The sequence below is a fragment of the Squalius cephalus genome, assembly GCF_949319135.1.
Source record: "Squalius cephalus genome assembly, chromosome: 20".
NCBI classification, from domain to species: Eukaryota; Metazoa; Chordata; class Actinopteri; order Cypriniformes; family Leuciscidae; genus Squalius; species Squalius cephalus.
In genome coordinates, this window is record NC_137141.1 from 15,400,568 (window position 1) to 15,413,007 (window position 12,440).

The following is a 12,440-nucleotide window of genomic DNA, read 5'->3' on the forward strand; positions in this document are numbered from 1 at the left end:
TATCATGGCACTTCCAACAGAGGAATGGCATTTCTTGCACCTTTTCCTAAGAGCTCGGGTAAAAAAAAAAAAGGAAATAAGTATGAAAGGACATACTGTGCTTCCCCCAGAACTGGATTTGGACTGAAATATATTTTTCATTACACAATCAATGCATTAATATAAGTCCTGATAAATAATTATGCCTAAATATTTAGATTCTATTTAAAATTGTTTTACCGTTATCTAACATTTTCAACACCAGATTCACCGTATTTTCACACCAATGTTAATATTACATCTCTTTCTTTTGACAGCAGCACAAAGCTGCACGCGTTAAATTAAGAAATTGTGAAATTTCCCAGCAAGCTTCCTGCCTCTGAATCAGTGTCCTTACACAGAAGTCTCAGCCACAAAACACTATTAATTACACAGCAGATTATAATGAGTTCATTTAGTGTCATTAACATGTCCTGCAGGCTATAGTTTGGGTTCGTCTGCAATTATGCTGTCATTCAAAACAATGCACAGTTTTACTGAAGTGTCATATAATTGACTCATGACCAAAATGCTTATTCATATTAAATGGCAGGCTGTTCGTTTATACATTTTGGCATACGGGTAGCTGACAATTAACAAAAGTTTCTTCAAAAACAAGATATTGAAATTTCATATATCCTGTACTGTTCAAAACTTGAAAGAAGTCTCTTATGTTCATCAAGGCTGCATTTATTTGATAAAAATACAGTAAATAATTGTGAAATATTATTAAAATTTTAAATAACTGATTTCTAATATAATATATTTATTTTCAGCATCATTACTCCAGTCTTCAGTGTCACATGATCCTTCAGAAATCATTCTAATATGCTGATTTGGAGCTCAAGAAACATTATTATTATCAATGTTAAAAACAGTAAAAAAAAAAAAAAAAAAAAAAAAAACTTTTTAGAGTTAGATGAACAAAGTTCAAAAGTTGAGAGAAAAAGATTTATTTGAAATATTAATCTTCATAAATTATAATTATTATGTCTCTGTCCCTTTTGAACAATTTAATGCATGTTTACATGAATACATTATTCATTCACAAAGAAAATTGGTGTCCTTAAAGGTTGGATTTTTCCTAATTTTTTTAATTAAGGCATTAAGTTCAATTTCCAAAAGATGATTTTTTATTCCTCCTTTTAGTCAACTTTAGCATGGGTGTCTAAACTTATGCATAGCACTGTATATATTTATTATGTATAAAAATATACATAAACTAAAAGTCATTAATCTTCTAATGGGTAGCACATCACACACCTGCACACTGCTGAAAAGTCATGAATGAAGTCAGCTGTCCATGTGTTTATATCCAAATTTGTATTTGGACAATCAATTAATCTTCTATTTTTTGAATAAAAGAGAACATGACAGAACTTGGTGGCCACTAAATGATGTTTCCTCATCAATTCTATTTGATGGCTCAGAGGACAGCACTGTGCAGAAAATTAAATGTCGATTAATTGAGTCATGCAAACCCCTTGTGCTTCACAGCTGTCAGAAATTAAAATAAGCACTTCGCCATTGTGCGTAGCTGTCTTTAAACACCTCGGTCATCACACAGTGATGTGCACTCGAGATTCACACTTATTCATTATGCGAAGGACTGCCGTAATTAAGCAGAATGTAAGTGAGCTTGCATTTGAGTGAAAGAGCAAACTAACACACTTGTATCAAAATGATTTATTTATTTAGCTTGGATACTGGCCTGCCCAGAAAGCAACCTTTCATTTGCTGTTTTGCGTTGTGCAATTAATACCTACAGAGTGTTTCCTGAGCAATCATTTCTACTCTGGATTTCAAAGTAAAGGTTATCCTTTCGTCAAGCGATGATTCAGTGAACTTCGCATTAAGCAAACCTTTAAACTTTGATTTAACTTTAAACTTTGAAACTAAGTACATGTGGTTTCTTTAGAGTTCAAAAGAACATCTCTGACATGTTAATGAAGGTTAAAACTACAATGAATCTTATTTGATTTACTTTTGGGGAATTACACAACGTTCAGTCTCACCTTTGTTTGAGTAACGCTGAGGTGGGAGGTCAAAGGGCACAGGGAAGCCCTTGGAGGAGCTGGAGGCTGGAAACACATTCTTCTCAACAGGAAATGTGCTCATGTTCTACAGACAAAAAGAAATGTATTAATGCCCAATAGGGATGTGCTAATCTATGCATGTTCAAAATCAACCAGTCGTGTGTATAGTTTCATATAAATGGAAATTATCAAGAGATTAATAACAGAAATATATATTGCAAGAGAGGCTGTATCTCAGAACTCATACTTTTTAAAAGCACAGCTGAAAAACTGTGTTAGAATTATTATTAATAAAGTATTGTTTTAATAAAAGTACATTTATAATAAAAAAACAAAAACTATTTTAAATCAGGGGTATCCAATCCTGCGCCTGGAGGGCCACTGTCCTGCAGAGTTCAGCTCCAACCCCAATTAAACACACCTGAACCAACTAATCAAGGTCTTACTAGGCATTCTAGAAACTTGGCAGGGGTGTTGAGGCAAGCTAGAGCTAAACTCTGCAGGACAGTGGTCCTCCAGGACAGAGTTAGGACACCCCTGCTTTAAATAGTCACGAATTGACCAGTTGGTTGTCAGATGACTAGTCAATCATCCTGCCTTTCCCTAATGCCTAAAGATTTAGTTAAGAATGATCTAGCATGCTACAAAACATTCACCAAAAGAAAAATAATAATAATTCTGCAGTAATATGGCAATAACACAACTTTCCTAGGAAACCAGTGCATTATGCACATTGTCTAAAATGTGTGTGTCACACACAGACACACACACACACAAAGGGCTGGGGAAAAAACTAAAGAAAAAAAAACGCAAATCCACTGAAAGTCCCATTTATTTTAACCCCATCTGAATAGACCTTAAGATATGCCATGACACCCATAAACTCATATGATGGAGATAATGTATCACAAAAGTGAGAATGTGTGCATTTACTCATTCTGTTTTCTATGGAAAAAGTCAGAGGGGAGCAGGGCTGTTGTGAGGGAAGCTTAACTCTCCTCTGTGTGGTGGGTATGAAGATAGAGGAAACTGGATAGATTTAAAGGGCAGTGGGGAATATATCACCCAGACTCAGACAGCTAAAGCTTTCGCAAAGCCCAGAGAGATGCAGCAGGTGCAGGCAGCACTGTCCTGCTATTTGTAAACGAAAACAGGAAGCGACCTAGAACCTCACTGTAAAAAATGGGATACAGGTAATATTGATATGGAATGCATCTGTGGAAGGTTAGCAAGCTTTTTACAACTTTTAGGACTGTTAAACATTGAGACGAATTAGTGTTGGGCGATACTCCCCATAGTCAAATCGTCCAATCGTCAGCATGTGAGATTGCAGATACATTATATTATCGTGGGGGTCTTTTTTTACTTTTCATTTATTTCATTATTTACTACTCAGAGGAAATGACATGCATGAAATACGAATCGTTGACTATCATTTGGCGAGTAATGATGGAGAAAAATGTCACGCCGCAATATTTAAAATTTGAAACCATGACTGTGAGCCAGTGGATAACGCAAAATAAAGCAATTTGCAAACTTTGCGCAAGAGTTATGCCGGTCAAGAAGTCCTTAACACTCGCTGCGTCTAAAATCAAATACTTCCTTACTATATAGTATGCGAAAAACAATCGCCAAAAGAGTAGTACTGTATGTCTGAATACATAGTATTGAAAAACAGAAGTCGAACCTACTACTTCCACCAAGATTCTGAAGTATGCATTCAATGGACACTTCAGGCCACGGGAGAGGATTTATGAATGGCAGTAAAGCGACACAACCGACGCTGGTAGGTTATGTGACAGTAACAACATGGCAGATATAGTACATCCGAATTTCATTCATGTTACCCATATTCATAGTATACTATTGTCACAGCCCCTCCTCTGCCTTGCAGGGGCGGCTCCTCCTGCAGGCAGAGGAGGGTCGTTAGTGATTGGAGCCACCTGCAAGGCAGAGGAGGGGCCGTGACACTATACAGAGCATACTTTTTTTTAACGGTCGCAAAGTAAATTCAAATTCAAATGTAGTACCTTCTCAGTACCTGATTTCGGACGCCAGTTGATTATTCACTACAGAAAGTGAAAGCAGTCCATTATAAGTGTCAAAAAATGTCTTTATGAGCGAGTCAATAGCAAAGACTTTTCTATTGAAAGGGACTGAAACAAGGATGCTATTTTTTACTTTAAACAACACCCTATAAGACAACTTATAAATGCATTGACTAAGGCTGTCATAGGAAATCCCCTTAACTGTTAAAAGGACAAAGACAAAGATATCGCTTTCCTCAGTGGACAATGGACATTCAAACTGATTTTGTGATTATGAATATAAGATTTCCCTGAAGAATATTAATGCAGATAATTCACTTGCTTAGTCGATTTCTCTCTCATAATTCCCCCCCCCCCCATTAATTATTTAATCAATTAACAGTCCTTATAGATATGTAGGCTTTTGAGCAAAGTCTTTCATAAACTTCAAAGTTCTAGTTGAATATCAGCTGTCACAAATAACACTGATAAACTGTGCTTTTTTTTCTACTATGAAAGTCAATGGCTACCGTCAACTTTCTGGTTACCAACATTCTTTAAAATATCTTCGTTTGTTTTCAACAAAAGAAAGAAACTCATACAAGATTGGAACAACTTGAGGGTGAGTAAATGATGACAGAATTTTTTCTTTATTGTGGTCTGGAGTAACATGAGGAGGGCATTATTAATTGAGTGAATTATCTGCATTTCTGCTCAATCAGCAACAGGCAGACTGGTCTGGAGTAAAATGAGGGCGTTAATAATTAAGAGATTTATCTGCATTTTTACTCAATCAGCAATAGGCAGACATCTTGAGTCTAAGCATTATTAATGTTTGTAGCACTAACAAAAACATCACATTTCTCACTACTTGCTTCCAGTGCTTGAAGACGCTACAGATTAAAATATATAAGGGCCGGTACTGCATACTGGTGCGTACCAGCCTGACTTCAAGCTCTGCTTGCTTCCCGTGAATGCTTTTCACTAGTATCTTCACTAGAATGTCTATTAAATTCAGCGGTTCATTTTAGCCTCAGCTGCTTTTGGTTGCACTTAAAAACAACTAGATAATTGTGGTTCAAGAGGATGACAAAGAGTAGCTACATTTCCAATTGGATCATTGCTTAACCAGGGATTTTAGGGGTTGTTTATTTTCACCACAGAATAAAAGTTCAACTCATCCAACAGTTTGTAAAAGCAAACAAAACAAAATTGAATCGAAACACTAAACCGAACATAGCTTCTCTTGGATATATATATATATATATATATATATATATATATATACATATATATATGGAGATACAAGTGAAAAACATAATTTCTGCACTTGTGCCTTCTAGAAGCTTTATAAAATTGTTAAATTCATATCATGCTTCATTTTGAGTTATTTCAATTGTTAGTTCATGTAAGTGCATCTCAATCTTAGTTCATGCTATACTGAGCATTCATTTTCCTCTCAATTTCTGTAATGGCCTTGACTGCTTGGATGAATATTAACACAGCAATATACAACATGAAATCAGAAAAAAGGACAAAATGATGAAATCCTGTATTTAGGACAGCATGACTCATCAACTGCGTCCCCACTTCAGGAACATACTTTGTTAACTCAATAAGTTTGGTTCACTAATAATCACTGGTTCCGATATGTGTATGTCAACAAAGCATGACTAAAGAGACAACGTGATGGTGAAATGTACTTGAGGCGTTTTGTCAAGACAAAAACACAATGCAGTTTGCACTTTCATGATCTTATACAGTCTGATCTCAGACTTTCTTAAACAAGAGAACTTTAATTAAAGCACCACACTGCGGCAAACAAAAAAACGTGACTCATTATGACAATTATGGAGCATGACCTCTACAGTTGGAAAAATAACTTCAATAGTCAACATGCAGCCTAATTTGCAACTTAAGTAGGAAACCAAATAAGATCATGTGTATTAAATGCAAATATATATAAAAATATTGGACAACCTAGAAAAAATAGCTAATTATGGGTCCATTATAATGTAACAAAACTTGCTTAGCGCTTGTGAGTTACTCAAAAAAGACCTCTAGCAAGAACTAACCATGACATAAAGCGGTTCAACTAAAACAACAAGGCTTCAGGCCACATAAAAAAGACACAACACATCCCTTCTGAATAAGAGAGCACAACCTTTCGCTATCCTCTTTCAAACTCGTGTCCCCCCCCTTTTTTTTTTCCACAGCAAGAGAACTGAACCATACTGTTGCTAAGCAACTTTTGAAGTAATACTAAGACCTACCCTGACTACAAGGACAAATTACCCTGCGAGTATGTGAGCGCTACACAAAAGCTCAATCTCTACATATGGAGAAATGGGAGATGTACTCCAAGACAATATCTACAGTATTTACACATAGTAATTTAGAAGTAGCCTATGTTCAGAGACTGTACAGATGTCTTTTTGTCTCCGTTGAGCATTAATGGAGTTGGGGGTTTTACTAGAGATCATCATTTCTCAATTAAACAAACACCCTGCTCGAAAAAAGGTTTATGTGATTGACTCGTCCACCAGTAGTGAATATTTTGCAACATGACTAGAAGGTAACACTCATTCTGGTTAGAGTTAACATGGTTCCCACAGAGAATTCCATGATTTTTCCAAGCCAGGAAATCACACTTTTGAAATTCCATATTTCCAGGCTTCCACAACTGTGGCAACCCTGAGTTAAGAGCTGAATGTCGATGAGGGTTACCAGGGGTGTAACTTTGTTTTAAAAAATGGGTGGGACAGGAGTGTATGTTGGGGGGAGTTACTAATACAATGCTTAATCAGATATGTACATTGACAATTGCAGAAAATTACAATGTCCAGAAATCAATTTCAACAGTATATTGAGTTTAATATATCAATGTTTAATGTGATAGTTTCATTCTTACATCTACTATAATACAATATATATTAGTCCCGAGATTCTTCACGTCAGTGAATAAATACATAGATTCGTAATCAACATTCGTATTACCTAGTGTTGTGGTGGTAGAACTTTTGTTAAGCGTGTCAGAGGTTCTGGGTTCTAATCCACCCTAGTAGTTTTTTTTCTCTAGATATTAAAATCAAAGATGTTCATCAGTGATTGTATATAAAGAGCAGGGCCACAAGAGAACGTTCCGTGCGAGCACTCAGCGTGATTTCAAAAACAAAACATTCCAGCGCCAGATTGCCTCTTATTTAACACAAACGAACATCAAATGGATAGGTTTCATTTGCATTATGTACGTCCGTGCAGCTAGATGTTTCAAAAAAGTGGTAGGGACAATATCGACCCTGGCAAATGTGGTGGGAACATGTCCCACCCGCAAATTACGCCTATGGTTAACATCTTGTCAGTTGTGGCTTAACCAGATGGTTTAACAAGGCTGATTGAGATGCTCTGATGGGCCAAATTTGGCCCCACCAGCTGATAGTCCAACTGTCAATCACCTAAACTAACTTGTACCAGCAACCAGCTAATGACTATCTTAGACAAAGCAGAGAAAATCCAGCCACATACAGAAGCTGGTTTTAATTGAATTTATCAGCAGGTCAGAAATGTATGGGTTTTTGAACAGGCTTTGATCAGGTTTGAAACAGAAACAATGCAACAGCATGAAGATCTCAGTTGTCATGTACTGACTTGATTCACAATACTCACAAAGGCTGAAGGTAGGTAGAGGACTCCTAGTTCATACGAGCGAACCATCATCTGAGTGTTGTTCTTCTCCAGGGCGCCCCAGGCAGCTTTTGATAAATTGGCACTGTGGAGGATACCAGCAGACAAAGTTTCACCCATGCATGCTTCAAAATCAAGCATATCATGTAAATGTCACCTAAACTAGAAATGTTAGCATTAAACATGTCAAAGCTAAAGGATTTTGTTAAAAACCTCTTTTCAGACTGCAGTTACTGAATAATTAATACATTTTGGACTTCAAGAATGACAGGCTATGCCTGAAGGCTTCGCATCCACTGTAGGCATTAATCTTCATAAAAAGGACTGGAATAGCTCATCGCTGGACCCGACACGACTGACCTGGAGACACTGTTCACAATCCCCCTCAGTCTCCCTGTGCATTTCAACCATGATTAAAGCCAGCGCTTTGAGAAATGCCGCAGGAACGGTGGCCATTCATGCTGGCTTGAGATGTAAATCGTGGGCTTCAATGCAACAGCCACAGGAACATCATGTTAAAAGATTTGAATAAAGAATGTTTGTCTGCTGGTTTAACAGAAATGGATCTCCTTCAAATGTGGATTTAAAAACCAGAATCTCTCTTTAATTACTGGTCTTCTAGGGCAAAATACAAGCTTTCAAAGACTGAACTTAACATGCTATTCCTGGATCTAATTTGAAAGATAATCAAAGAGAAGTGTGTTCTTTTGCCACGTCACTTTGTTTTATAACCCACCTGGGCGTCCACTCCACTTCACCACCAAGAAGAGTCTTTACCACTTCAACTGACCGATTGCACTAAAGGGCTTTGATTATCTGTAAAAGCATTGTCATGTGAGCAGTTCAAGGAAACTTGTTAATGGTTCAGAGTCCATGGTGCTAACTAATGAACACACAGCCTCCCAGACTGAAGAAACAGGAAAGCGGTTATGATTTTGCAGATAAGAAACGGCCAATGAAACAGGATGGCATAATCTAAAATAAACAAACATATCAGGCTTATGTTGAGTAAATATACATTTACGGGGCCTAAGGGACTTCTTTGAGTGGAACACTATCAATGCAGCACAGAAGACACAAATCTGCAAGGGATCAGAGAAAAACAAGCCTCCTTCTGCCAAGAGCGTTATTTTGGCAGCTATGAGCAACTCTCTGAAGAACAAAAGAGCAGAAATGATGCTAATCTGATTCGGCTCAACATTAACATGACATATTCAAGACAATAAAGACATATTTTGGTGTTTGTTTTAAAAGACTAACACAATCACATATACTGTATGCATCATTGAAAAAACCTACGAGTACACACATAAACTGATTTCAATGTCGATGCAATTATGTCTAAAATTGTGTATTTCATTTTCCTTCTAGACTGCTCTCGGATTTAGTATGGATGTGCAATTGACAAAATTGCGATTTGTACTGATAAGGCCAATTCACACTGCACCGACAGACCAGCGCCGACAGTCACCAGACTACAACACACGTCACTTCTCAGACATCCTAAATCCGATTCAGCATGTTTAATTGTCGAAAACAAGCTTCCACAGACGCCAGGGGTAACACACTGATCCGACAAAACCCGACGAAATGTCTTTTGCCGTCTGTCAGCGCGGTGTGAATTGGACTTATATATGATAAACATTTGACATCTCACTGTTAAAGCTGCTTGAAATAACAAAAAGGTGAATTTTTTTTCAACATTATGTTTAACAGAATGTACAAAAACTACAAATTAGCAAGAGATATAGATTATACTGCCTAAGTGCATTGTGTTATTTCAGAATTGCAATCGGTATTTGCAAGCATTATTATGGTTTAATAAATCCAACATACTGTTATTGTACAAACGTCCCCCCCCACCCCCATTCAAGCTGCATTCAACAAACTTGGCAACAGATCTCCTTCAGCCTGTTGTGACTTGGGTAGCTATATCATTTCTAACTGATCAGATGAGGCCTGTCAAACAGGCAAAAGTTCATTTAATTTACCGTGCAAGACACTTGATAATTCTAACCTTGTGACAAGGAACCAGGCCAGCTGTGTGAAGTCCGGTGAAACTCTCATGTAGGTTTTAATGTGGGGCATCGCATTGCTCCTACCAGTAACATCAGCATGCCAGCCACTGTTTAGGGGAGAGAGATTGAGAAAGGAAGGGAGGGAGAGAAAGAAAACGGAGGAACACCAGCTGATACATCTTTTCTAAGTGCAAGAATACCAAAAGAAGCATTTCATGTAATTTCCAGGTGTAGAGAGATGATGTTTTATGGCATACTGTGCAGACGAAGAGGAGAGCTTTCTGTCTGATTGCTGTTAGCATTCAAGCATGAATACAGAAGTCTACATGGACTCATTTAAATATACTGAGTAGAACTGTAGTGTGCACTCCAGAGGGGGACTGAGATTGAATCTAAATCGCAATTGGCCCATCTCTGATCACTTAGCAAAATTGAGGTCACCAGTAAAATAGCTTATTTATGGTGATAATGTGTTAAAATGTTGGGAGAGATGGGATAAGAACCCAATTGAAATTTCTAAGGAGCAATTTAAGGGTCAGACAACCCTTGGGAAAGCCAGCTGTTTGGATCACAAGGTCTAGAGCGTTGCTAAGGAGCCTTTTCAGGAGAATATTTATGATTTTAGGCTGAATACTGATGAGTATTTTGAAAATGTGTTTTCCCCCCCCCCCACAGAGGAAGGAGTACTTACTGGAAGTACGAGTGAAGCCAGAGCTGTTTTTGTGCCGTCTGTATGCTGTAGGGTAAAGATCCCCCAGCTGCAGGGATAAGAACAAGAAAAGTCAGTTGTTACACAGTATAATGACTGTGGAGGTGTGAGGAAAAAAAATGTGAATAAAAGGACAAATGATACCTGGGTACCCCTCCAAACTGGTTCTCACATTTTCCACAGACGGGTAAACCTAGAAATGACACTGTTTTAAGGACTCGACTTGAATTACATTTTTAAAATTAATTAAATTTGACAGTTTATTCAACTTAAATTATTGATAGATCAATCTATTTATTCTAAACTACTGTTCAGAAATTTAATAAGAGTTTTTTAGTAAGAGAAATTTAGTAATTCAGTAAGATTTTTTTTTCTTAAAAGAAATTAATACTTTTATTCAGCAAGGATAGATTCAATTGATCAAAAGTGACAGTAAAGAAATACACTGTTAAAAAAAATCTATTTCATGTAACTGCTGTTCTTTTGAACTTTTGATTAATCAAGAAAAACTGTAAAACATGATCATAGTTTCAAAAATAAAAATAAAAATTAAGCAGCACAACTGTTTTCAATATTGATAATAAAGAAATGTTCTTGAGTAGCAAATCATCATATTAGAATGATTTCTGAAGGATCACGTGACACTGAAGACTGGAGTAATGATGCTGAAAATTCAGCTTTACCATCACAGGAATAAATTACATTTTAAAACATATTATTATTACTAGTTATTATAAATTGTAATAATATTTCCCAATATTACAAATAAAGTGATGAGCATAAGACTTCTATCTATCCATCCATCCATCCCTCTTGACCTATAAAACTCTAAAGAACTGGTCTGTATTAGTCATACAATACAGATGTGATCTCAATAGAAGAGTAGCTTTGTGCGTATGTGTCCATTATATGTCTACATTTAGTATTTCTGAATAATTTCACGCCTCCTTAACAGAAACAGAACTGAACTGAAAAGCCTTAGGTCTTTAGAGATGACACAGTGCCATTTAAGGCCTAATGGTACTATCTGACGTCTTTCTCTGTGCTCAAGACTCTTTGCGTGGTGCCTTGACTTTTCAACTGACATTTAACAATAGATCGAGAAACAGAAGATTGATTTTTGTCTGATGCATCTTAGCAGATATTGTTATGCAAATAAAAGGATGGATGAGAATTCTTCTTGTAACTATTGTCTCTAACAGCTTGTGGCAAGAGACATGGAAATGTTTCCCTTTTTGTAAAATTGGAATTCAAGTATAGCAAATGAGAACACGCTATGAATATTAATAGCTAATTAAACACATGGGATGTCATCAAATTTCATAGCTCAGAAGAATTATACACTGAAAGCAGTTGCCTGTGTGTTCAGGTACATGCAGAAAAAAACGGATGCACATGTGCGCTCCGGCATCCCTCCTTCATTCTAGCCTAATTAAAATGGAAACACAATTGAGGGATCATGTATCCTAATAGATAAGCAAGCTGGCAGGAGAATATGAAATGGTGTTTATTGTAATATCCATCTGGACACGTTTTTCACGATCCAGAGAGGGTACGGCAGTGATACGAGCAGATCCTTTCACTGTTTCAGCACGCTCTGTGGGGGCTGTTCAAAACACTCACCAGGAGCATCTGTGTTTCTGGACTGACAAATGATTTCCCTGCCTTCCCCAGCGTGGTCAGAGTACGCTGGAACTCAGCTGCCAACCATTTAGTCTTATCAAGACCCATGGAGCCGATACTGGAGAACTGGCCAATCACGTGCCATCGCTCTTCGTTCTGCACAGGCTGAGTATGCTCGCTGAGCAACTGAGAAAAACAATAAGTGCATGTCAAAACTATGTCAATATTTGCATCTGGCTAATTTGGCTAGCTTTTATCAAGAGACAGATGAATTGGCACCAAAATTACATGGCCTTGGATGTCACCAACAGAAGACATGGGAAGC

The 12,440-nt window shown here is 37.2% G+C and overlaps 1 protein-coding gene across 1 annotated transcript in view; it reads right to left on the reverse strand.

The window, feature by feature from the left end:
- The window catches only part of tdp1 (tyrosyl-DNA phosphodiesterase 1), a 31,126-nt gene that overhangs the window by 6,781 nt on the left and 11,905 nt on the right, over positions 1 to 12,440 (reverse strand). Inside the window, exons 10-15 of the mRNA XM_079852716.1 lie at positions 12,116 to 12,301; positions 10,637 to 10,685; positions 10,475 to 10,541; positions 9,783 to 9,890; positions 7,748 to 7,850; positions 2,034 to 2,139 (exon numbers count right to left, since the gene is read on the reverse strand). Coding sequence (XP_079708842.1) covers positions 2,034 to 2,139; positions 7,748 to 7,850; positions 9,783 to 9,890; positions 10,475 to 10,541; positions 10,637 to 10,685; positions 12,116 to 12,301 — 619 coding nt within the window. The remainder of the gene's footprint in view (positions 1 to 2,033; positions 2,140 to 7,747; positions 7,851 to 9,782; positions 9,891 to 10,474; positions 10,542 to 10,636; positions 10,686 to 12,115; positions 12,302 to 12,440) is intronic.